The 27,209-nt window shown below is 39.7% G+C and overlaps 2 protein-coding genes across 2 annotated transcripts; one reads left to right on the forward strand and one right to left on the reverse strand.

Annotated features, from left to right (window-relative positions):
* Window positions 1-606: 606 nt before the first annotated feature.
* On the forward strand, window positions 607-24,745 carry LOC124254582. Its single transcript, XM_046688414.1, has 2 exons — window positions 607-871; window positions 24,209-24,745. Exons 1-2 carry the CDS (start codon window positions 767-769, stop codon window positions 24,743-24,745), a joined length of 642 nt encoding a protein of 213 aa, XP_046544370.1. The 5' UTR covers window positions 607-766.
* LOC124254594 (serine/threonine-protein kinase Nek7-like) lies at window positions 4,292-6,364 on the reverse strand. The gene is made up of 2 exons (XM_046688427.1): window positions 5,023-6,364; window positions 4,292-4,514 (listed from the first exon to the last, which is right to left on the reverse strand). The coding sequence occupies exon 1, from the start codon at window positions 6,234-6,236 to the stop codon at window positions 5,388-5,390; it is 849 nt and encodes a 282-aa protein (XP_046544383.1). The 5' UTR covers window positions 6,237-6,364; the 3' UTR covers window positions 4,292-4,514; window positions 5,023-5,387.
* Window positions 24,746-27,209: the final 2,464 nt, after the last annotated feature.

Here is a 27,209-nt window from a genome sequence, read left to right on the forward strand (position 1 = left end):
ATGAACATAATATAAGCAATTACACAATGAACATGATACCAAAACAATGACAAAATGAACATAATGCTTAAGCAACTACACAATGAACATGATACAACACAATGACAAAATGAAGATAATAGAAATCAATTACACAATGAACATGATACAAAACAATGACATAATGAACATAATACTAAGCAGTTACACAATGAACATGATACAAAACAATGACAAAATGAAGATAATACTAAGCAATTACACAATGAACATGATACAAAACAATGACATAATGAACATAATACTAAGCAATTACACAATGAACATAATACAAAACAATGACAAAATGAAGATAATAGAAATCAATTACACAATGAACATGATACAAAACAATGACATAATGAACATAATACTAAGCAATTACACAATGAACATAATACAAAACAATGACAAAATGAAGATAATAGAAATCAATTACACAATGAACATAATACAAAACAATGACAAAATGAACATAATAGAAATCAATGACATCAAATAACAATAATTCTTCAAAGCACAAAATGAAGTTAGCAACCAGTATGAATTATCTTCACGTGATAACAATACTTTGGATATTATTAATTATCAGTATACATGTTTACTGTTTACATTTACTCAGTTGAGTTGCCTCTGCAGGTGTTTGTGATATTGTCATCAATATATTCGTATAATGAATACGGAATGGTACCACAGAACACATCTTTTCTGACGATTATAGAAATATTTTTGTCTCCTTTATTCACAGATGGAGAAACATTGTCGTTGTGAAGTTCGGAGATTCCCGTTGGAGTTCATGCCTTCAAGGTTGCAGAATCTTAAATGCTACATATGGAAACCGATTATTATACAGGTGAGCTATTTTCTGTTGCCGTACATTAACATGTGCATTTTCAGGAGAAAATATCAAATTCATTGAATATTTTCCAGTATAAGATGTATATAGACTTTAGGCAAACAGTTTTAAGCAACATATCAGCGCATATAAATCCGTACGTAACCTTGTCTGTGCATGCAGTTCGGAGATAAACCCGTGAATATACTGTAGAGTATACCTGTAAACACCACGGCGGTAAACTGAACGAAGAACTGAACACAGAGATTAATTGTTTTCAGGTTATCATTACAAATCTGAACTGTTTGGTGTCAGCAGGGATGATGAGTGAGAGAGGATGACTCCAGACAATTACACTATGTACATGTGCAAGCTTGTTTTGACCATTAATGTATTATATAATCACATAGTTTCAATCTCTGTGTTTTCCTTTGACTTTTCAAAGTATTCCCCGAACGTACACTTATATGTATTTAGAGTCAATTACTTCCTGCCTAAAAATAAATGACCAAACATATTTTTGTGATTGTAAGTGCCCCATTCTTTCTCCTCATATGGGCCGCTCGTCACGCTGAAGACCTGGGTTCGATTCCCCATATGGGTACAAAGTGTGGAGTCCATTTCTGGTGTCTCCGCTGTGATATTGCTGGAATATTGCTAAAAGCGGCGTAAAAATCATACTCACTCACTCTTCATATCGTAGTTGTTTCTACGCTGGGGTAAAATCGATCAGACTGTTTTGCGAAGATTTCAAAGATGGTCATTTGATACTTGCGCTGTGTTTTGGCCAGGGTTAGTGTCTTCAAAGCCTACATCAAGTTTTCAAAACGTTCTATGGTGGACATGTGTTTTGTATTTCTTTAGTTTGGCGCATCAGTGACCGAAATAGTGTATGATGCAATTTCTCATTTTCGACTTGCACCATATATCAACAACAGCTCAGATACATTTTCTCCTCTGTTGTTGTAGGCCAACATCTGTTGTTGTAGGCTAACATACATAAGGCAGACATACTGGTGTCGATGGACGCGTCTGTAACATCTTAGGCTAGGTATTATATCTAGCTGTTGTACTTTCAGGTTAACCTACATAAGACAGACATACTAGTGTGGATGGACGCGTCTGTAACATCTTAGTATAGGTTTGTATCTAGTTGTTGTACTCTCAGGCTAACCTACATAAGGCAGACATACTGGTGTGGATGGACGCGTCTGTGACATCTTAGTATAGGTTTGCATCTAGTTGTTGTACTTCCAGGCTAACCTACATAAGGCAGACATGTTAGTGTGGATGGACGCGTCTGTAACATCTTAGTATAGGTTTGCATCTAGTTGTTGTACTTTCAGGCGAACCTACATAAGGCAGACATACTGGTGTGGATGGACGCATCTGTGAGGTTCTCCAACAGTATCATCAAATCCCTGCTAGATGATGCAGAGAGACGAGGCATGGTCTTAGCCTCAGGTACAAACTCTGTGGCTTGGCTGCACACTCTACAGGTTACAATGAACTACATGAAGGAAGACGTCTGCACCCTAGCTCCAGTGTTAGAGCATGAAGCAACATTCATCATGTTTCACAACGAGCAGTTGATACAAGAGGCCGTTGTGAAACCATGGGCAGCTTGTGCCATGAGTGCTAAGTGCATGTGTCCTCGGGATCCAGAACAAGACAGCTTCTGTGACGTGAACATCCACAAATACAAGAAGTGTCATCGATTTGACCAATCAGGAATAAACATCATCCTCGCCAAACTTTTTCGGGACCACACAAGTAGTTTTATTTCGCCATACTATTACTATGTCAGTTTACAGCGTGATGATTCTTATCTTTATTTTGATGAACTGGAGAAATGGCATGCAGCGCGGGCTAGTCGTCTCCCTTGACAATAGATCTGTTGTACTGTATTCTTAGGACCAGCTTTGCTTAGGGTTTGGTGTATAGAAATATTCCAAGTATTCAGAGTATTCTGAGACATTCGGAGTATTCTGAGACTTTCTGAGTCATTCTGCACATTCTTAGTTTTGTGAGACATATGTAGAATAAAGACATTATGTTACTTCGGAACATTTCAGAACCGGATGTTATTAACAAAAGGAACCCCGAAAGGATGAAACCTGTGGCATTGCTCTGGAATGAGTAAATTCACCTATCAGAGAACTTTCATTTCGAAACCTGTGTGTCGAATGTCTTTGGTTCCGCCTGAAAAAGGTTTCGACTTGCCAATTACCAAGACTCAATAGATGCCGCCTAACAACATCGATAATCTGCAGGGTATACGTTACAATCACTCTCCACTATACCCTGGATGCATCCACGGCTTGGCCCGATGATTATGTTACAGCAATCTAACCCACTCAGCCAACGCCTTCTCCACAAAAGCGTAAGTCGGACATCTGGTAGTCCAGATCACTAGAAACAATAAAAGGAATGTAAAAGTTGTCTGTTGTTATACTGTTTTATACATTTGCTTTTACGAAAATGTCAAAGGTCCAACGCACAGCGCTAGGTGGGAGAATGTATAAAGATAACAATATAATTATGAAGCCAATTAGATAGGATTAATATACAAAGATAACAATGTTAGGATGAAGCCATTGAGATAAACGGTAATATAATGTAACACGGCGGTGATTATAGAACAATGGAGTATACACTGGGAAGGTAAATGCCTTTGTCTCGGTTAATGGCTGGCTTCTTTATCTGGATCTCGATGTTTTCTTGACGTTAACTCTTTGTACAGTGGTTGATGCTGATATGTAGAATCCTGGTTTGTTTTCAGGAAATATTTGAACACAACCCCACACTTGGCTTTGTCACTACAATATATTGGTATCTTTGTACATTAATCCTATCTAATTTTCTTCGTAATTACATGTATATTGTTATCTTTGCACATTCTCCCACTTTGTTTTATCTATATATATTCACTCTGTACACTGACTCGGCATTCACCTGATGAAAGAGCAAACATTAGCTCTGAAACGTCGTATAAAGAATAAAAAGAAGTTGTTGTCCATAAAATCGTGTCATGAATGAATGAATGAATGAAGCACGAGTCAGCACGGCTGTACGCGTGCCTCTGTTGATGATAAAGCATCCTGTACAAAGTAAATATTTCCAAGACGCTTGAATGTGGTCCAGTGAATAACTTTCGAATGCGGTGGAGGTGTAGTATGTGTAGTATGTGTCATTAAGAACAGTGACCCATAAAGATTCGGGTTAGAATTGGCTTTCAGCAATCCATGCTTGTCGTAAAAGGCGACTAACGGGATCGGGTGATCAGGCTCGCTGACTTTGTTGACATGTCATCGCATCCCAATTGTGTAGATCGATGATCATGCTGTTGAACACAAACATATCACACAGCTGGAATATTGCTAAGTGTGGCGACAAACAAAAAACACTGTGAAGAATGAAAGCATATTCTGAGATCTAACCGGTTGTACAAACCTCGTAATCCTATTTTTATTCAACAATGAGCCACCCTAATTAGGTTGTGAGATACCAATAAAAGCATAAAATAACATTGAGAACATGAAAAAAACCACTCCAAAACACACACGCACCCACGCGCACGCACACACACACACATACCAGCCATACAGACAATATTAACATCGTTGGTGCACACATTCATATGCAAATACATGTTTGATACCTGTGATACCATAAACACTGAAGTAATATATAAACAATAACACACCTCGAATAGAGCACACATTCGTGTACTATTATGTTAACCATAAACATATTTTATACCTGTGATACCATAAACACTGAAGTAATATATAAACAATAACACCCCTGGAATAGAGCACACATTCGTGTAGTGTTATGTTAACCATGAACATATTTGATACATGTGATACCATAAACACTGAAGTAATATATAAACAATAACACACCTCGAATAGAGCACACATTCGTGTACTGTTATGTTAACCATGAACATATTTGATACATGTGATACCATAAACACTGAAGTAATATATAAAACGATAACACCCTGGAATAGAGGGTCACACATTCGTGTACTGAAATGTTAACCATGAACATATTTGATACATGTGATACCATAAACACTGAAGTAATATATAAACAATAACACACCTCGAATAGAGCACACATTCGTGTACTGAAATGTTAACCATGAACATATTTGATACCTGTGATACCATAAACACTGAAGTAATATATAAACAATAACACACCTGGAATAAAACACATATTCGTGTACTGTAATGGTAACCGTGTACATATTTTGTATGGTAATATACGTATCCAATATCTGGTATCCCCCGCCGTGGTATTGCTCAAAGCTGCGTAAAACTTAACTCACTCACTCTCACAACATCCCTCCATTTCTGTCCTCCCTTCTTCCACTCTAAGGAAAGCAAGCAGTTTTGATGTAACAGTATGAATCAGAATGAATAAAATGAATCGTCAAAACCACTGTAACAGTTTCATTGCATTGCCATTATGCCCCAGGCAGTCCAATTCCCTGTAAAAGGTTCTGGTATTTCAAGAGAAATTAAACCAAGTTACATGAGTCATGTTTCCTAGTGAACCTGAGTAATGAATTGATAGTAGACTCCACTGAGTCGGCTCCAGGTCGAGACCATAGCTGCAACTCCAGCATCGAGCTCACCATGTCGGCTTTTTGTGCGTTGAACACATGCATCATGACTGCCCTCTTGATCTCCTCTTGGCTTGCACAATGAAACATCCCATTTGATTGTGGGAGGACTGGGTACAGTAACGTTTTATTCTTTACATGGAAGGTCTGCAAAGAATGCATGGCGTAGAAGAGTACTCCAAGAGAGAAAACATCACTGGCTGTGGAATAATGACCTGTGAATACGTCAGGGGCGACATACAGAGGGGTACACAAGCCGGTAGTCATGTAGTAGGTGTAGGAGATGGTTGCCAGGTTACTAAATGGAAAGGTCAAACGAGCAAGTCCCGCATCAGCAATCTTGCAGGTGGGTATATGATGAGCTCGGGCCACCAGCAGGACGTTGCTGGGTTTGATGTCTCTGTGGATGATCCTTTGTCTGTGGAGATGGTGAATACCCCGTGCCATGTCCAGCATGAAATAATTTAACGTTCCCTCTCCTGGCCTGTTTTTTATGACATAGTCATTCAGTGTTCCAAGGTTACAGTACTCCATTTGAATATTAATCTCAACATCAATCCGCGCTGTAATCACTTTTACGATATTAGGGTGATCAGCGCACATCGTCAGTGTCCGTAATTCTCCCTCGAGACGTTTACCATCCAGGTGGGACACCTCCTTCAGTTTCTTCAGAGCATATACATGACCACCGATCGCCAACTTGTACACAGCACCAAACTGACCTTCTCCAAGTTTTCCATACATTGCATTATAGGTCACCTTACAAATTTAATTCAATGTTGATCGAAAGCTGGTAGCTATTTCTCAGCTTTGAATGCTACAAGTTCACGTTACAGTGGATGTCACTCAATACCCATCATGAAAGTAGCAGTTCAGGAGGGAAACTATGCATGTCTTATTAGGATAGCTGTAGCTCGCTCCTCGACATACTACCACCGCATACATTGTACATAGAACGGTGTAAATATAGACTGGCTGGTGAGGTCAAATATAGGTTGAGCGGCTTATCCTGTGCCTTGAAGTGCTGGGCTCGAGCACATCCTTCCGAAGGATTACACGTTAACATTGGATTCTTATCATAATATTACAGACAAACGGGATCGGGTGATTAGACTCGCTGACTTGTTTGACACATGTCATCGTATCCTAATGGCGTAGATCGATGATTATGCTTTTGATCACCGGATTGTCTGGTCTAGACTCGATTAAATACACACCACCGCCATATAGCTGGAAAAGTGCTGATTGCGGCGTTAAACAAACAAACACAATATTACATATCTGTATTTCTCATAGTTTTGACAATGAATCAAGTAAATGAATGTCTGTTAGAATAAGTGTATGAAGACATGTTTCAAGACTTTATAAGTAAACAGTTTGTTTGTATGTACGCCTTACTAATACTATCTGTCGCACGTGATGAAATTAGTGATTTCTCAGTGATGTCCAACGTTCAGGTTTGCATGCATTTCTTCTTCACTCTTGGTAGGGGCGGTGGGGTAGCCTAGTGGTTAAAGCGTTCGCTCGTCATGCCAAAAAACCCGGGTTCGATTCCCCACATGGGTAAAATGTGTGGAACCATTTCTGGTGTCCTCGTGATATTGCCGGAATGATGCTAAAAGCTGCCTAAATCTAAGAATGTGAAAAGGGGTGATAAGGGGTGATAAATGACAGGTTTGATAAATCCAAACTCACTCACTCACTCACCCGGGATAGATCACTGACACACAAACAACACATGATTCATGTGAATGCATGTCAGCGTGACCCAGATATGACCCAGCTTTGATAGGTCCGCCTGTACAAACCAGTAAATCTCTTCCTGCGTTGATATGAATACATCATCTCACATTCTTAACGCGAATTTCTGAGGAATCTAATTTATTGTTTTACAGCCTAAATAAGGAGTTCTATGGAACTGTCACGCCGTCAACTAGTGACGCTCCAAGGCAATACGGGACGGTGGGGTAGCCTAGTGGTTAAAGCGTTCGCTCGTCACGCCGAAGATCGAAGATCGGGTTCGATTCCCCACAATTGGGTACAATGTGAGCAGTCCATTTCAGGTTCCCCCGCAGTGATATTGCTGGAATATTGCTTAAAGCGACGTAAAGCTATACTCTCTCACTCCAAGGAAATACAGTTTATAGATGATTCCACTCGGTGGACAAATGACAGGTTTGATAAAGCATCACCAGTTGGTTAAACAGTCCGGCCATAATCATAATCATGCAGTTCGTAAATATTATTTTTGAATGGTGGTACACGCTTGACAAAAGCTCAGTTCTTATTCGGTAGTTTGTCATGTCCATGGGGCTGCCTGTGAAGATCTGGGTTAGAATTGATCTTCAGCAGGCAAGGTGTCACCAGGTGGCAGGCTCGCTGACTAGGTTGGCACATGTCAACGTATCCCAATTTCGAACATCAATGCTCATGCTGTTGATCACTGGATTGTCTGGTCCAGACACGAGTATTTACTGTCATACTGACATACGTGGACTGTCTGATAATTACAAGAGCTGTTATCAGGTAAAAATGCATCCCCAAACCGTTAGAAAATTACATCACATTCAATATTTAGATTTTCGGTTATCCTAATGAGTGTTTTAAGGTTGGGAGAGCAATGGTGAAGAATGTCCCGAGTCGCAAGAAGGGGAAGAAAACAGTCGAAGGGAGTGAGTGAGGTTTTACGTCGCTGTTAGCAATATTCCAGCAATATCATGGCGGGGGGACACCAGAAATGTCATTCACACATTGTACCCATACCCGCAGTAGTAATGATATACAGAACATATCGATCTTACATTGAAATCGACAAGGACACACATGAGTTCAAGGTCAGACACAGTAACAGTTATAACGAATCAAAATGATATATCGGAACATGTGATCAAGATCAATACAGGCTCGAATCATGTAAATAGACCTTTGACACGGGAAGCCAATCTCAAAGCCGACAATCTCAAATTGTCAAGGTAAATAGAGTCTGTCAGTTCAAAAGCAAACCCTGTCTTGTTTATTCTCACAAACAAATTACAACATAATGTCTCTCAAGCTATCGCTGTAATAGTCTATTTCCTCTAATGAAGATATTATTCTAACTTCTTGAACGCCGTGACAATAGAATGCAAAATAATGCCATTACATCCTATATTTGGAGACCCTTAGATCAGGATTCTTTGCCTACTGAGCGTTCTCAGAATTTGCAGATGGAAATATACTGTCGTGTATACGGTAGATAAATCCTTGCGCTTATCTCCCATTAGTTAGACAGCAAATTATTAAACAGCCAGTTGTTAGACAGTGGAATAGGGTATTAATTAAGACAACACCCACATCCATAATGGTACAGCCCAATTAGATTGCTCCGACGATTAGAGTGTGCCAGTGGTTAATCGGTTCATGTTATTGTTGATTTTCTATTACAATGTTATGTGGTTGTAGCATGTGGTCTAATCTTTCTCATTTCACGCTTGATCTATTTAACCCTTGTCAAAATGTTTGGTTTAGTTTTATTAATTTTTTTTTTTCTCTAAACGTCAAACAAACTAATTTTGGTGAGCACTGTCACAACTAGAAGGTAGGTATAAATAATTCCACATACACCTTGATGATGTATCAGCGTGGCTGAGTCGAATATGTCACTTTGCAGGGAGGGACTCAACAAATACCCCTGAACGGCTATCTACACAGCAGAAACAGTGTTAGACAGACAACCACTCGCTGGAGCTGTGTGAAGACCTGCACTGGAAGATGTTCCACTTCTGGGGAAGAACCATACCGGGCACCACCATCCTACAGAAGATACTGTACAATGAGAAAACGAGCAAGACGCGAGACCACGCAGATGCATACCATTTATAACGAGCAGTTAGAGGAAGAAAATGAAGACCAGATTCCTTCTCAAGCATTAGTAGTTCCCTGTACAGACATCGCCTGCACTACCCCACTCACTTTCTGAAGTAGAACTGGAAGGAAGATGGAAAGAGACAACAGACGGTCGCCCTTTCCTTTCTTTGAGATGGTGACAAAGACAAGCTGCTCCTCTTTACCCTCGAAACAGTTAGAAGCTCTGCAAGCAGCTGAGATTCTCTACATGGGTGGGAAATTTACTGCCTGCCCAGAGATGTGGAATCAAGTCTACATCACTCTCTTGAACGCCGTGACTATGGAATACAAAATAATGCCATGAAATCCTACTTTTGATGACCGTTAGATCTCAGATTCGTGAAGATGGATTATTTGCCCTCCTGAGCCTTCTGAGAATTTGCATTTGGAAATTCATTGCCATGTATACGGTAGATTAATCCTTGCTATCAGCAGGCAATGTTGAAAGGCCGCACGATGTCACATATGCGTCAGATGGACGCGATGATGGCGGTGGATCATACAGTTCAAAAGGTGTCCAGAAAGATTACAAACAGACGTGTTGTATGTGAGTAGTCATATCATGTTCCTTCTATACACATTTAACTAATTTAATTAAGAGATGTGGACGCTATTGTACATGTACTTTACGAAGTATTGACCCACTTAATTAGTTTACTGTCTACTCGTCCTCAGGTGAGGAGCGGATCAATGCAAACAACGCCGTAGAATAATGCACCTCGAATATCTTCCACCAACAGAATCCATGTGCTTTAAAGGGGAACAATAACGGTGTAAATCAGTCCGTAAACTGGCGGCGCAATTAAAATCTTTGATGACTCCAGCTAGTCGCTGAAAGTTAGTTTCTAATAGTAGCACTATTACACAGTTTTTTCAGTAAAGTCTTACATACAATTCTGTAATGTTTTGGGAAAAGGGTGATATAGCCGTTCAACCCGCTGAATCCCGCCTTGCTGAGGTGCGTGATGGCAGAATCTTGTGATCGTTGATTCCAATTCTGGACTTCCTCATTTTGCATCTCGGTCCGTTTCTAGATCAGTATGTATAGACACCGCGCTTAGACATTCTCCTTGTGTCAGTGTTCTCTGAACACCTACATATTAATTCATAAAGAAAGATACTTTATGGATGACAACTTATATATATATGGTGCGACTGCCATGTCCCTGATACTCATAGAAGTCTACATAACCTCCTTTGAGCAGCAAGCACTCAGCACATCACCCATCAAACATATCTGCTGGTACAGGAAGGTCGATGACACGTTTGTCATTCTACAACAAGACCAAGACCCAGCAATCCTCCTGGAACACCTCAACCAACAGCACCCCCGGGTCTAGTTCTCCATAGAAACAGAGACGAACGGCCAACTTCCCTTTCTAGATGTCCTCGTAACCAGAACCCCACCTAACAATATCAAACTAGTGTCGACAGAAAGCCCACCCACTCCGACCAATACATTAATTTGACTCCAACCAAATCTTGAGAACTCAAATTTAAACAGGCATAATCTCCATCTTTAGCAATCGAGCCATCAACACCTTTCCACCAGTCCTACTGCAGAACGTCAGCACCTCCGCCATGTTTTCACCAAGTTCAACCACTACTCATCCATGCTAGTCGACAAAATTATCAGCACCACACTTCAGCCAACAAGAAACCCGGCGACCAACAACCCTGAACCAGCACCCATCGTATCTCTCTGCCCTTTATAAGGAAGACCATCAGTCGTCTCCTGAAGCGACAAGCAGGCATCGAAACCTACTTTACCAGCTCTACACCACTGAAAACCCTACTGGGAGCTAATGGCAACCATTCTCGCCAAACACCAAACGGACTTCACTAAACGCAAGCTCACCGAAGCCATTCACATCAAACGCCATAAGCCCACCATCAACCGTGACCAAGGATACTTCATTCCATCAGCTTATAATCCACTCCTCCACCAAGCCCAATCTATTGTATAAACATTGCACCTATTGCATAAACATCTCCTTCATTGTAACTACTCCTGTATTTATACATCTCCGGCTTCCATTCACTATCCTTTGTGTACTCACTGGCTTCATCAGCTTACTGCTTAACCAATTATGGCAATTATGTAGTTTTCTTTGTCAATTACAATGTATGTTGTTTCATTGTTATATACAGTATATATATATGCAGCTCCTCCACTTCATGTATCACACTTGCTTGACAACGGTACAAGAATCTGTATCGAAACGTCGCACTCACGAAATAAAGAAGTTGTTATCCATAAAAACGTGTTCCATATTATAATGGCAACCATTCGCATCATATAAATAATAAAGAAGTTGTCATTCATAAATTATCTTAATTTCCTATTACTCACCAACTTCTAAAATGCCAATCAAACAGATTAATATTAACTCAAGTTTTCCACAGTAAGATATCGTTTCCCCAAACATAATAAAACTGTAACCTACTTGTTTCTTGTGTAGAAATGAACAAGTAATATTTTTTATGAAGTTATTAGTTTACATTTAAATGCAGATTTTTTTCACTCTATTTTCACCTGCGTAATAGCATTTTTAACAGTAAGTATAACATATTGCCTTCACTAAATCTTTAGAATTAATTAATCAGAACATGTCTCACAGTCTGTATGGTTCCAGGTCTTGCCATCTTGGTGCTCTGCGTCTGCTTCATTGTTTTCATAAGCAAGCCTTCATATGAATGTATGTATCATTTACCATTTTAATATCATTTATCATATTTAATGATGCCAAGTATATAAAAAATAATGAATTTAACGATTGTAACTCATTTCCAAATATTAAAGTAAATGATCTATTTTGTCATGAAAAAGGTGTCTTTTTATTAATAAAACATGTAGAATAATTATTAAATCAACGGTTACATGTCGTAAAATGAAGATATCAATGATGGATAAGTGCCTTGATGTGGTGTTCTCATCGATTTTGATCAAAGCATACAGCGAGATATACGTGCAGTAGGTTTGCAGTAAGACTTGACAAAATGTACTTCTTTTGTTACAGACGAATACATAGATTTGTCTCATCTTACAAATGTACCAGAAGAAATAGAACCAGGTAATAAAACCGCATTTTTGGGCAGTGGTGTTCTTGCTTTTGTATGATGATGGTGATGATGATGATGATATAAGCGATAATGCACGCTTCTCCATATTTCCCTCCTTATGACAACTTCACATGTTTTGGCATTGTCATTGTTGCCTTTGTATGATGATTATGATTATGATTATGATGATGATATAAGTGATAAACCCTCACTGCTAAAAGCAGACCAATGTCCGATAACAAGCATGACATATTTGAGCATGAGTTCATGAATCACAATGAAGTAGTGCTAACACCGGGCACCTCATGGATCAGAAACATATGCAAAGGTACGTCAAGATTTGCTGTCAGCTTTGGGTCAGAATTGACGCACATCCCATGCATGCACAACTGCACACACGCACGCACACACACACATACACACACAAACACACACACAAACACACACACATAAACGTTAACTTAATGAGATAGTGAGATAGTAAGTATAAAGATGAAATGGCGACACTGTAATACCACTGTATTTTTCCGTTGATTTCAGTTTTATTCGACAATATCACCTTTCGCAAGTTGTCTCATCTTAGAAATGTACCAAAAGAACGAGAACCAGGTAATGCAAGTTTCTCTGTACCTACCTCCTTATTACAACTATACTTCACATAGTTCTGTAGCACTCTTTTGTTTGTGCTGTAGCACTCTGTTGTTTGTGCTGCAGCACTCTATTGTTTGTGCTGTATCACTCTATTGTTTGTGCTGTATCACTCTATTGTTTGTGCAGTATCACTCTATTGTTTGTGCTGTATCACTCTATTGTTTGTGCTGTATCACTCTATTGTTTGTGCAGTATCACTCTATTGTTTGTGCTGCAGCACTCTATTGTTTGTGCTGTACCACTCTATTGTTTGTGCTTGTGCTGTACCACTCTATTGTTTGTGCTGTATCACTCTATTGTTTGTGCTGTATCACTCTATTGTTTGTGCTGCAGCACTCTATTGTTTGTGCTGCAGTACTCTATTGTTTGTGCTGTATCACTCTATTGTTTGTGCTTGTGCTGTATCACTCTATTGTTTGTGCTGTATCACTCTATTGTTTGTGCTGTATCATTCAATTGTTTGTGTTGTACCACTCTATTGTTTGTGCTGTATCACTCTGTTGTTTGTGCTGCATCATTCAATTGTTTGTGTTGTACCACTCTATTATTTGTGCTGTATCACTCTGTTGTTTGTGCTGCATCATTCAATTGTTTGTGTTGTACCACTCTATTGTTTGTGCTGTATCACTCTGTTGTTTGTTCTGTACCGCTCTATTGTTTGTGCTTGTTGCTTGTGTAACACCACAGGCAGCAGGTTGATACACCACACGCAGTAGAATGGCAGTGCATAGTATCAGAGTTTTGTACAAAGTACATTCATTATGCATGAACAATCACCTCTTACTTTTTGACTTGTCAGATTTTACGAGTAAAACACACTATCAGTCAGACAACTGTCTGCAGTCATGTGAATAATTATTGTGACGCTATTACAGTTAGCTTCAACGCGTTGCTGAAAGAGTACTCAAGGAAAGTTAGAGGTAAGTAAACGTTTGCTTCACTTCAAGCAGTTGGTCGGATGTAATGGGAAATCTATGCGGTGCCGTACGTGCAAGGTGGTCTGCATGAAACTCGAGAGACGAAGGTTAAAGGCACTATATCTCTGAATAATACTAACTATCAACCCGCAGGGAAGCTACCATATAATTTTGGTTCAATAAGTGAACAATGGGTCAATCGCGTTGAAATGTATCATTTTTATACTTTCAAATAATAACGCATCTGTGAAAAACCGTGATTTGACAATATTCAATGAGGCATTGTCAGTGATCTACACAGTGTGTGACGAGTAACGATTGGTTGACGCCATCCGAATCAATTAGATCAACTCATTAAGATCTCATTTAGTTCTGGGATAAACATCCATAATATAATGGATGAGGTAAGTTTCATATTATTGTACTTACACTAATGTTTTCATGATAAAACAGATCTACAACTCGCGGGACAATGGGTGGAATTTTCTTTTATGATCGTAACATAGGTGTGACCCTTTGTGTGACCTAAATCGATTGTTGAACCCCACCCTCCCCATCAAAGGCAACGTCCGGCCCAGGTGTGTGTGTGGCACCTTCAGGTTCACCTTAGTGGTCTGTGATTATTATTCAATTATCTTATGACGTTGTGATGCCGACTCCTTCGAGTGTTCACACAGCAAGTGGTCCGTTTAGACTAATGCTTAGTATCTGAATATATATAATTTTGATAGTAACAAACAAGCCCGTTTAAATTGAAAAGGAGCCCTAATGACCCCAGAGATTCAGAACCTGAGGAAATCCAGACTTGCTTTATTTAGGGCTTTAGCACTGCAGAGAGGGCATGTGGCAGTAGGGAAAATAATGTGGTTCAGGGACTGTGAGACAGACTAAGCATACGTGTTCAACGTAGAATTAATATCACACAATGAGGGGAATTTAGCTGCTATTTATAAGGTCAAAATATCACAGCGCATTTTGTTAAATCAAAGTTTAAAATACGCTGTCACACAAGGAACAAGTATTTTACATATCTGTCAACAATAAACGGTTGTAGCTTTTAAATTTCATGTGGGCCTGTATATGCGTGAATGGGGCCCTGTCTATAGGCATTAATACATAGCAGAATCGCTTGCTCACTGAGCCGTCACTGAAGAGACATGTGACAGCTGTGATTGGATGAAATAGTGTAAGGTGTTATGTTTGTTAAAAAGCACCTCCATCCAGTCATTAAAACTGACCACCATTTTAAGTATTTAATGCTGTCATTTGTATCAATTATGCTTATGCGTGTACAAATTATGTTCAAGTAGGTGACAGTTGGTGCGGACCTGGGAGGGTTGATGTGTTTAGCTTCCTGTGTGTGGCTTCCTGTGCTCGCAAAGTTATCCGGTTCAAGTTGACCAGAAATTGTTTTATTGTAGGTTAAAGGTCAGACTGTAATCATGTGTACATGGTTGGTGATAATTTTCAGCGTGGTCACAAACGGTCAGCTTCCGCTGTTTAAAGGTCAGACTGTAATCATGAGTACATGGCATGGATAATTTTCAATGTGATGTTGAATGTATGCTGACAAGTGGTCAGCTTCCGTTATGTAGGGAGACAAGTGTCTGACCGGAATTAAATACAGGAAATAGTAAGCAGTTGACGACTGATGGTCACTGAATATCTCAAGTAGTTTGGTTGTACAGTGATGAAATGATTTAGCATTTGTCATATATATTACTGAATAAGAAATATGTGTTCTCCTGTAAAACTTTCACTTTTACTCAACATTTTAAAACTTTTACTCTCAAATTGCAAACATAAAAACACCCATCTTATGTCCATGTTTATGACACTTATTTGACATCATGTGACACATAGGTTACTCACATGCCGTTAGTCGCCTCTTACGACAAGCATGGGTTACTGAAGTGTAGCCCAGACCTTCATGGGTACAATACATTAAGAAACAAGAAAGATATACAGATTTCATTGTTTATTAGCTCTCTTTCAAATGAGTAGGCTTTAGGATAGGAGCTCTCCCAAATGTCTACTTTACATGTTGTGCTAATTGTATTATTGCCCTTCCTCAACGTCCGGCCCTTCACTCTCTACATCAGATGTCATGTCTTCATAATCATCATCAATTAAGTCTTCTACCCAAGATTTATATTGGTACAGTTTGGAAAACACGTCATGATACATATTATTTGTGTCTTTTACTCGTTTCAGTATTCCTTGTGTCTTTGGTCCATACTGCATATGGTACAGATAAGTAATAAATCGGGCATACGTCTCTTTAAACGTGCTCCAGATGAATTTCTTCAGTTTGGCTTGAATCATGTCTTCGTTTAAACCTCTTTTCATGTACAGCTGTCGTTTCTCATCCAAAAAGTCTTTATTCAGCTCACGCGTCCGTGAATACATTTGTCTTATACCTTGCTCCTCGAGATCAACTATGTTATTTTTCCTGTTGCCATGTGTGACATCGTTTAACGATTCATCATCCTCATCAGTTTCCATTTCAGGACATTGTTTATCGTGTAAATGTCTTTGTAAGTTGTGGTTATTGCTAAACACTTGACCACAATAGTCACAATCTGACAGAGGACGTGGTCTCTTCACAGGAGAGAAGTTGTCGTCTTCCTCCCACTTCCTTTTCACTTGGGGTATTCCAGGTGGACCCACTGAAGACTTTTCAGGACACCAGTTTCTTCTGTGTTTTTGCAAATCATGCACGTCTTGAAACACGAGTCCACAGTCATCACAAGATGGCATTGTTGGGAGGTTTTCTTCACACGTCTGCTCACTCTGAACGTCTAACTCGGACTGAATTGTCCTAGCTTGGAGGCCTCCTTTTAAACTGAATACGTTGGGACAAAGTCGCAAATGGGGAGGTGTTTGGGGTTTTAGATCAACCAACAAGTATCCATAAGGTTTCTGGGTGGCCCTTTGAAATGGCTCCATGAAGTGGTCTGTGTTACCTGGAAACATTTGCCTCGCCAAAGTCATGATGGGTTGTTGGTCAATAGGGTTGTTGAACAGAAGCAGATAATGACAGTTTCTTCGTTGTGTGGGATCCTTACTGTAATACAAATTCTGGTTCAAGGATATCACTGAGAGATAACGATGATGACTTCCTTCGGTAAAAAGATCTGTAATGCGTGGATCTTTGCTGGCAGTAGACATTAAGTCATCGAGGATAACCACGTTCACAACACTGGGGTCCAGAAATGCATCCTTTTCGAGATCAGAAGGAATGCCTTGATGAAATTCCACATAGGGATAAACATGGGTTTGAATGGCATTATACAAGGGCTGCCATCGTTTGTGGAGCCATATAATACGTTCAGGATAAGGTTTAATGTTCATCCTTTCTAGAAGCTGTTTCACTAAGTAGGTTTTCCTACAGGAGGTGGGCCCTGAGACGATCATGGTGAATGGATGTTGCAGCCTTAATTCTTCCAATGACTGGGTAGTATTTTCTGATGAATGTGGTTGCACTGATTGTTGTTGCTGCTGCTGCTGCTGTAGTTGCTGATGCTGCCGATGATGTTGCCAAGTTGGCATTAATGAAAGAGGAGGTCCATGAGGTGGTGGTGATGCTTGTGGTTGTGGTGATGGTGGTTGAGGAGGAGGAGGAGGAGGGTGGCTGAGTTGTTGATGTTTCTGTCTTCTATGTCTCAACATATTGTCTGTCCTGGAAAAGTCTGATAGCACACGGGACACGTTGTTGACTGCATGGTGGTCCGAGTCTAAATGGCAGGGAACCTGTCTACTGACTGCTTTTATCTAAAAGTCATCTTCCGTTTCTTCATGGGACTCTGGGAGGAACTTCCAACTTTAGATCCCCCTTTCTTCTGCATCTGAATAAGAGCCTTGGCTTGTTCGACCACTTGTTGAGTAGGGGTAACAAAATTAATCTTAGGTTGTTCTGAGGTTTCTTTTGGTTTATCTTTCTTCCACTCTGGGTCATACAGTTCCAAATATCGATCGACAGACATCATGGCAGATTTTTCTCCTCCACGCATTATAAGAATGATAAGGATCTCCTTTCCCTTCAGCCCTGAGCATGTAAAATCGTGTCCATTTTTCGGCATCGGGTACGAAGAGTTTGTATTGTGGATTATTCATGATGAAAACGGGAGCGGCTTGAGGTGATGCGTCACTGTCACTGGTCCACGGCTAAATGAAGTTAGATAGCCCTTGTGGCCTGTTATATAGATATCTTCATTGACCTTGGGCTTGGTGTAGCTTTCAACATCGCTGCCAGGATGGTCATACATGCTCTTTCCCCGGATTGACAAACCTAAGACGGGTGTACCAGATGTACTAAGCCAATGCTCTATAAAACAACCAGGCATTTTGAATGGCCTCATCTCTAAGTGCATTGACAAACTGTGGTTTCAAAACAAATGCTACGATTGGCATGTTACTGGCAAAAAGACTCTTCCACATACTGTCTGTCGTCCAAAGGGGGAGAACTAATCTTCATAACACAGTTAGGTAGTTATTTTTATCATTTTTCCTCAGGAAACGACGCCTTTCATATCAAGTCACTGGTAACCTTCCCTTTAATAACCTATTGATAATACCATTGACGGCAAGAATCTGTTTGCTGTTCATTTCTAAGATGTCTTGTCGAATCTCCTCAATGTCTTGAAACATTAACATGAACCTTAAAAATTCGTAATGTTTCAACAGGTACCTAGCCATAATAATTCTGGCAAACAAGCTCTTATCGTGGTTGGGATATCAATGAGATTAGTATTTGAGTAAACCTCTATTTATACATCGACTATACATAGACAACCAATGCATATATATACTCTTAACAGTGATTTATTTCTAATATTCCCACATTTTACATCACACTCTTGGTTGCAAATCCACATGACTACCCCCAGCGGGCCATATTTTTCTGAGGTACTCCCACCAGGGCCAAATACGGACAGTCTGGAGACCATTTTTCATGTTCGACCCAGGGATCATCATCTACTTCCCAGTTCTTGAGAACGAGACCACATTGAAAACACTTGCAAGTGTCCCCTCTGATTAAGTACACAAATCCTGCCTGGGCCATGCGACTAGGACTCTGTTTCATCTGCACTGGCCAGTCCTTAAACGAATCTAGTCTTTTCTGGAATGAAAGATTGCACAGCAATCGAGTGTGTTGTCGAGTGGGTAATGTCCACACACATCCATGATATCCCAGAACAGTGGTAACACGTCCGCACAGTACAGTGTCTAAACCAAGAATGGCTTTACACCCAACGACTGTAGTCACTAGGGTTAAAGAAGGAACACATTCTTGTCGTAAGAGGCGAGTAACGGCATGTCAGTAACCTATGTGTCACATGATGTCAAATAAGTGTCATAATCATGGACATAAGATGGGTGTTTTTTTATGTTTGCAATTTGAGAGTAAAAGTTTTAAAATGTTGAGTAAAAGTGAAAGTTTTACAGGAGAACACATATTTCTTATTCAGTAATATATATGACAAATGCTAAATCATTTCATCACCGTACAACCAAACTACTTGAGATATTCAGTGACCATCAGTCGTCAACTGCTTACTATTTCCTGTATTTAATTCCGGTCAGACACTTGTCTCCCTACATAACGGAAGCTGACCGCTTGTCAGCATACATTCAACATCACATTGAAAAATTATCCATGCCATGTACTCATGATTACAGTCTGACCTTTAAACAGCGGAAGCTGACCGTTTGTGACCACGCTGAAAATTATCACCAACCATGTACACATGATTACAGTCTGACTTTTAACCTACAATAAAACAATTTCTGGTCAACTTGAACCAGATAACTTTGCGAGCACAGGAAGCCACACACAGGAAGCTAAACACATCAACCCTCCCAGGTCCGCACCAACTGTCACCTACTTGAACATAATTTGTACACGCATAAGCATCATTGATACAAATGACAGCATTAAATACTTAAAAATGGTGGTCAGTTTTAATGACTGGATGGAGGTGCTTTTAACAAACATAACACCTTACACTATTTCATCCAATCACAGCTGTCACATGTCTCTTCAGTGACGGCTCAGTGAGCAAGCGATTCTGCTATGCAGAATAGCATAGTGTTATGTATTGATGCCTATAGACAGGGCCCCATTCACGCATATACAGGCCCACATGAAATTTAAAAGCTACAACCGTTTATTGTTGACAGATATGTAAAATACTTGTTCCTTGTGTGACAGCGTATTTTAAATTTTGATTTAAAAAAATGAGCTGTGATATTTTGACCTTATAAATAGCAGCTAAATTCCCCCTCATTGTGTGATATTAATTCTACGTTGAACGCGTATGCTTAGTCTGTCTCACTGTCCCTGAACCACATTATTTTCCCTACTGCCATATGCCCTCTCTGCAGTGCTAAAGCCCTAAATAAAGCAAGTCTGGATTTCCTCAGGTTCTGAATCTCTGGGGTCATTAGGGCTCCTTTTCAATTTAAACGGGCTTGTTTGTTACTATCAAAATTATATATATATATTCAGAGACTAAGCATTAGTCTAAGCTGTGTGAACACTCGAGTCGGCAAACTCATACCACTCATAAGATAATTGAATAATAATCACGGACCACTAAGGTGAACCTGAAGGTGACACACACACCTAGGCCGGACTCCCGAAGGAGGGTGGAGTTCAACAATCGATTAGGTCACACAAAGGTCACACCTATGTTGCGTCATAAAAAGAAAATGGAGGATTTGGGCTTCAACCCCACCCCTTACAACAAATTTGGTACTCATTCAACGGTGTTATGCACATCTGGCTCCTTGCAGATGGGGCCTGTGTTGAACCAAGCTGTCCAGCACGACAGTCCACAACACTGGAAGAAAACCTGAGAAGTGTCCTGTCTACCATGTCGGAACGAAGTCTCCGGGATTTGGGCCTAATAATGGGACTGTTCCCAGAGCCCCCTACCGGCAAAAGAACAAAGTTTGTCACAGCAACATCCAGCAACCACTTCTACGAGTCCCAGGCCCTGATCCGGAACCTTCACAGGAATGTCTTCCCTCTGATTAATAACTACACATTTGTGCTCTATGATCTGGGACTGACGGCATCTGAACGAAAGCAGGTGAAACCCATGATATGTTCTCTGATACATTTACCTGTTATTTGTAGTTTCTGTATGATGATCAGTATTGACTAATGTTAACTAAGCAACATGTTTACCACTGCTTGCACAAAGAGGAAATACCACCGGCAAGCAAAAATAGTGTCACTGACAAACAACATATGTTATATTTGGGATTCCACTTTCTTAGTAAAGTACAAATTCTAGTCCTTTTTTTAGTTGAACTCACACCCTGAGAGTCAGGCACCTAATCGCCAGCACACAAAGTCAGCCGCCTAACCCGCTCAGCTACCGCGACTTTGTGCGGCTGACTTTGTGTGCTGGTGATTAGGTGTCGACTCACAGGGTGTGAGTTCGAATCCCGGATGGGGCTCAACTCAAAAAAGTACAAGAATTTGTACTTTACTAAGAAAGTGTTATCCCAAATATAACATATGTTACATTTGACCACTTTCTAAATGGCATTGTGTAATCACGAAAAACAACACTTGAAGAAATAGTTTCGATTTGAATGTAATGCAAAACAGTCACACAATTTACCAGTCACAAAACAAGTACATTATGAACATAATACAATACAAGTACGTAATGAACATTATATAAAACATTGTCATGAACACCACGCAAAAGAGTTACAGAAAGAAGATGATGTATAAGAATTACATAATACAAAGCGGTTACACGATGAACATAATGCAAAAAGGAAATGACATAATGAACATAATACAAAACAATGACCTAATGAACATTATACAAAGCAATGACACAATACAAATAAGGCAATACAATTGCATAATTAACATAATACAAAACAATGAACATAATACAAACAGTTACATAATGAACATAATACAATGCAATGACATAAAGAACATCATATAATGCAGTGACAAAAGAAACATCATACAATACAATAACACAAAACAATGATATAATGAACATAATGCGAAACAATGTCAGAATATAGACAATACAACACAAATACATTGTTAACATAATACATTACAATGACAGAATGAACATAATGCAAAACAATGACATTATGAACGTAATACAAAACAATGGTATAATGAACATAAACAAAACAATGACAGAATGAACATAACACAAAACAATTACAAAATGAACATAATACAATACAATGACATAATGAACATAATACGAAACGATTTCAAAGCAACCACATAATGAACATAACCATCTTGTTCCTATACACATGAATACACGTATATCAGGGACGGTGAGGTAGCCTAGTGGTTAAAGCGTTCGCTCGTCACGTCGAAGACCCGGGTTCGATTCCCCACATGGGTACAATGTGTAAAGCCCATTTCTGGTGTTCCCCGCCATGATATTTCTGGAATATTGCTAAAAGCGGCGTAAAACCATTCTCACTCACTCACTCACTAATTAGTTGACTTGTTTTTGCATGTGTTTGTGAAGCGTGGCTCCGGCGGGGCAGGATATATTCACCGTTTGGTATCATCACTTTGTGATTTTGTCATAAACACATTCTTATAATGAATACGGAATGGTACCGCGGAACGACGATTATGGCAATGGTTTTGTCTCCTTTTTTCACAGATGGAGAAACATTGTCGTTGTGAAGTTCGGAGATTTCCGCTGGAGTCCATACCGTCAAGGTTGCGGGATCTTCAATGCTACTCATGGAAACCGATTATTATACAGGTGTGCTCTTTTCTGTTGCCGTACATTAACATGTGTATTTTCAGGAGAAAATATCAAATTCATTGAATATTTTCCAGTATAATCGATGTATATAGACTTTTGGCAAACAGTGACATATGATTCTTGCTCAACGTTTTTTTTGGCCAGGGTTAGTGTCTTCAAAGCCTACATAAAGTTTTCAAAACGTTTTATGGTGGACATGTGTTTTGTATTTCCTTAGTTTGGCGCATCAGTGACCGAAATAGTGTATGATGCAATTCTCATTTTCGACTTGTACCATATATCAACAACAGCTCAGATACATTTTCTCCATCTGTTGTTGTAGGCTAACCTACATAAGGCAGACATACTGGTGTGGATGGACGCGTCTGTAACAACTTGGGATAGGTTTGCATGTGGCTGTGGTAGATTCGGGTTAACCTACATAAGACAGACATATTAGAGCGGATGGACGCATCTGTAGCATCTTAGTATAGGTTTGCATCTAGTTGTTGTACTTCCTTTTAGGCTAACCTACATAAGGCAGACATACTGGTGTGGATGGACGCGTCTGTAGCATCTTAGTATAGGTTTGCATCTAGTTGTTGTACTTTCAGGCTAACCTACATAAGACAGACATACTGGTGTGGATGGACGCGTCTGTAACAACTTAGTATAGGTTTGCATCTAGTTGTTGTACTTCCTTTTAGGCTAACCTACATAAGGCAGACATACTGGTGTGGATGGACGCGTCTGTAACGTCTTTGGCTAGGTATTATATCTAGTTGTTGTACTTTCAGGCTAACCTACATAAGGCAGACGTACTGGTGTGGATGGACGCGTCTGTAACATCTTAGTATAGGTTTGCATCTAGTTGTTGTACTTCCTTTTAGGCTAACCTACATAAGGCAGACATACTGGTGTGGATGGACGCGTCTGTAGCATCTTAGTATAGGTTTGCATCTAGTTGTTCTACCTTCAGGCTAACCTACATAAGGCAGACAAACTGGTGTGGATGGACGCGTCTGTAGCACCTTAGTATAGGTTTGCATCTAGTTGTACTCTCAGGCTAACCTACATAAGGCAGACATACTGGTGTGGATGGACGCGTCTGTAACATCTTAGTATATGTTTGCATCTAGTTGTTGTACTTTCAGGCTACATAAGGCAGAAAGTACAACATAAGGCAGACATACTGGTGTGGATGGACGCGTCTGTAACATCTTAGTATAGGTTTGCACCTAGTTGTTGTACTTTCAGGCTAACCTACATAAGACAGACATACTGGTGTGGATGGACGCGTCTGTAACATCTTAGTATAGGTTTGCACCTAGTTGTTGTACTTTCAGGCTAACCTACATAAGACAGACATACTGGTGTGGATGGACGCGTCTGTAACATCTTAGGATAGGTTTGCATCTAGTTGTTGTACTTTCAGGCTAACCTACATAAGGCAGACATACTGGTGTGGATGGACGCGTCTGTGAGGTTCTCCAACAATATCATCAAACCCCTGCTAGATGATGCAGAGAGACGAGGCATGGTCTTAGCCTCAGGTACAAACTCTGTGGGGCAGCATACTCTACAGGTTACAATGGACTACATGAAGGAAGACGTCTGCACCCTAGCTCCATTGTTTGAGCATGAAGCAACATTCATCATGTTTCACAATAAGCAGTGGGTACGAGAGGCCGTTGTGAAACCATGGGCAGTTTGTGCCGTGAGTGATAAGTGCATGTGTCCTCGGGATCCAGAATACGATACCTACTGTAACGTGCACATCCACAAGTACAAGAAGTGTCATCGTTATGACCAAACTGCAATAAACATCATACTCGCCAAGCTTTTTCGGGACCACACAAGTAGTTTTCTTTCGCTATGCTACGACTATGTCAGTTTACTGCGTGGTGATACGTATCGGTATTTTGATGAACTTGAGGAATGGCAAGCAGTGCCAGCTGGTCGTCGCCCTTGACAACAAATCTGTAGTACTGTCTTCTTAGCCTTGCTCAGGGCTTGGTGTAAATGAGACATTCTAATACCTTCGGAGATATTCTGCGTATTCTGAGACATTCTAATACACTGGGAGACATTCTGCGTATTCGGAGACATTCTAATACATTCTGAGACATTATAACTTCTGCGTATTCTGAGATTGAGTTATTGTGACTCTTCGGAGACTTTCTGAGCCATTCTGCACATTCTGAGTTTTTATGAGACATATGTAGAATAAAGACATCCTGGTACTTCGGAACTTTTCATTCTAATACATACGGACACATTCTGCGTATTCGGAGTCATTCTAATACATTCGGGGTATTCTGTGCAATTCTAATTCATTGGGAACCTTTCTGCGTATTCTGAGTCATTCTATTGCACTCGGAGACATACTACGTATTCTGATATTGAGTTATTGTGACTATTCTGAGACTTTCTGAGCCATTCTGCACATTCTGAGTTTTTATGAGAGATATGTAGAATAAAGACATCCTGGTACTTCGGAACGTTTCAGAACCGAATGATATTAAGAAAAGGAACCTCGAAAGTATGAAACCTCATTGGCCAGGATGAAATCTATCAATCTAACACGAAATTGAGGCATAACTGTTATAGACGTACAATCCAAGAAAGACATGGCTATGGAATTTTACTTTCAATAATACTGAATAAATTCACCTAACAGAGAGCTTTCATTTCGAATCTTGTGTGTCGAATGACTTTGGTTCCGTCTGAAAAAGAGTTGTGAAGATGTCCTTTCCCGAGTCATTAGCATCGGTTGCTATGGGAAAACAGCAAGAGACTTTTATTCACTTGTGTTGGCAGTGTCCATTTGTAGATTCATTTTGGAATAACTTGCATAGATGCTTGACACAAAAATGTGACCATATATTCAATCTGGAGCTCTCTGCTGAACTTGTTATGTTTGGATGTGACTCGAGTACTGTCACAGCTGCTGTTTTTGACCTCTTACTATTGATGGCTAAATTCTTTGTGTATAAATGTTGGTGTCAAGGGGTAAAACCACACATTGGTGGTTTTTGAGAAAGTGTGTGAACATAGGTATTCTATTGAGAAAATTAGCTTCTCAAGCAGAAACAAACTCAATACATTTTGCACAAAGTGGGCATTCTTTCAGTCCACCTTTCAGTCAATCTAGCCTAAGTATAAGTGAAAAGCAGACATATAGTAAAAGCTAGCTGTTTATTTTAAACATACAACAGTATTAGTATGAATGTGAAAGTGAATGAGTTTGGGTTTTTTCTTCTTCTTTTTTTAAGAAAATGTCAGAATTTCTGTCAATAAGCTTTCATACTGTACACATGAGAGTCCCCATTTCCCTGGAAGCGACCATCAATCTTGTAACAGGAACCTTCTGACAATACAAACATTGAAATTGAAAATAAAAATGAAAACAGCGAGAATCTGGGGAGGCGGAAAATGGACTATGACCACGACACAAAAGATGCCATTTGAGTGCATTACAGATACACTGGTTTTTGGTGGTTTAAGTTTATATGGTCTTGTATGATTACCATACAAACTTTAAGGTCGTTTGCTTTCTTGTTTGATTGTACACATTCAACTATTGAAACACCTGAAGCCTATTTTCGTTAGAGGACATCAACAGTTTGAATGAGCCATACAAATAACAACCGCCAAAGTCTAATATATCCTTTATGCTCTAAACCTATTCAGATTGTTGTTCAGGTAATTGTTTGCGATGCACATCTGAAAAAATATGCCAATGATATACATAATTAAGAAATTAAGATAATCTCGTTTTGATCAGAATGCAGTCATTTATTCCTTTATACTAACCGGCAAAAGGATAGATCTATCTATTTATTTATCTATCTATATATATTAAAAGTTCACAGGTATGCATTTAGATAGATTTAACAAAATAAAACAGCCAATTTCACTCTTTCATGTTTCATTAATTTCTGCAGAGAGTAAATTAATGAGACACGTGGGAGTGAAATTGGTTCTGTGTTTTCTTTCAATCTATTTAAATATTGTATATATACGAAGCTTCTTTCTTTGCCGGTTAGAGCGTCCGCTCGGCATTAATGGGTACAACAAGGACTGGTCGGCTCGGAGTCAGTATACTGTGTCTGAGTGGGGTATTCATGCTTCACTGCGGCATGGTATCTCAGTGAGCTAGCACTATAAAACCAGCTTCAGTCTGGGCTAGAACAAGCAGACGCACATACACATACACACGCATGCACGTCGTCATATGAGCGAAATATTCTCAAGCACGACGTTAAACCCAATTTCACCTCACCTCACCTCTTTCTTTGCCGTTTAGTGGCTGGTGTGACAGATGTGTTTTCCCCAACCCAACAGAAACTCACAATTGCTTTGATTTAAATTTTGGGACTAGATTTTCCAAATCATCCAATGTCACCTCAAGCTCGGCTGTAGTGATCTAAACG

This window comes from Haliotis rubra, unplaced genomic scaffold, assembly GCF_003918875.1.
Source record: "Haliotis rubra isolate DU_JTF1 unplaced genomic scaffold, ASM391887v1 Scf577, whole genome shotgun sequence".
NCBI classification, from domain to species: domain Eukaryota; kingdom Metazoa; phylum Mollusca; class Gastropoda; order Lepetellida; family Haliotidae; genus Haliotis; species Haliotis rubra.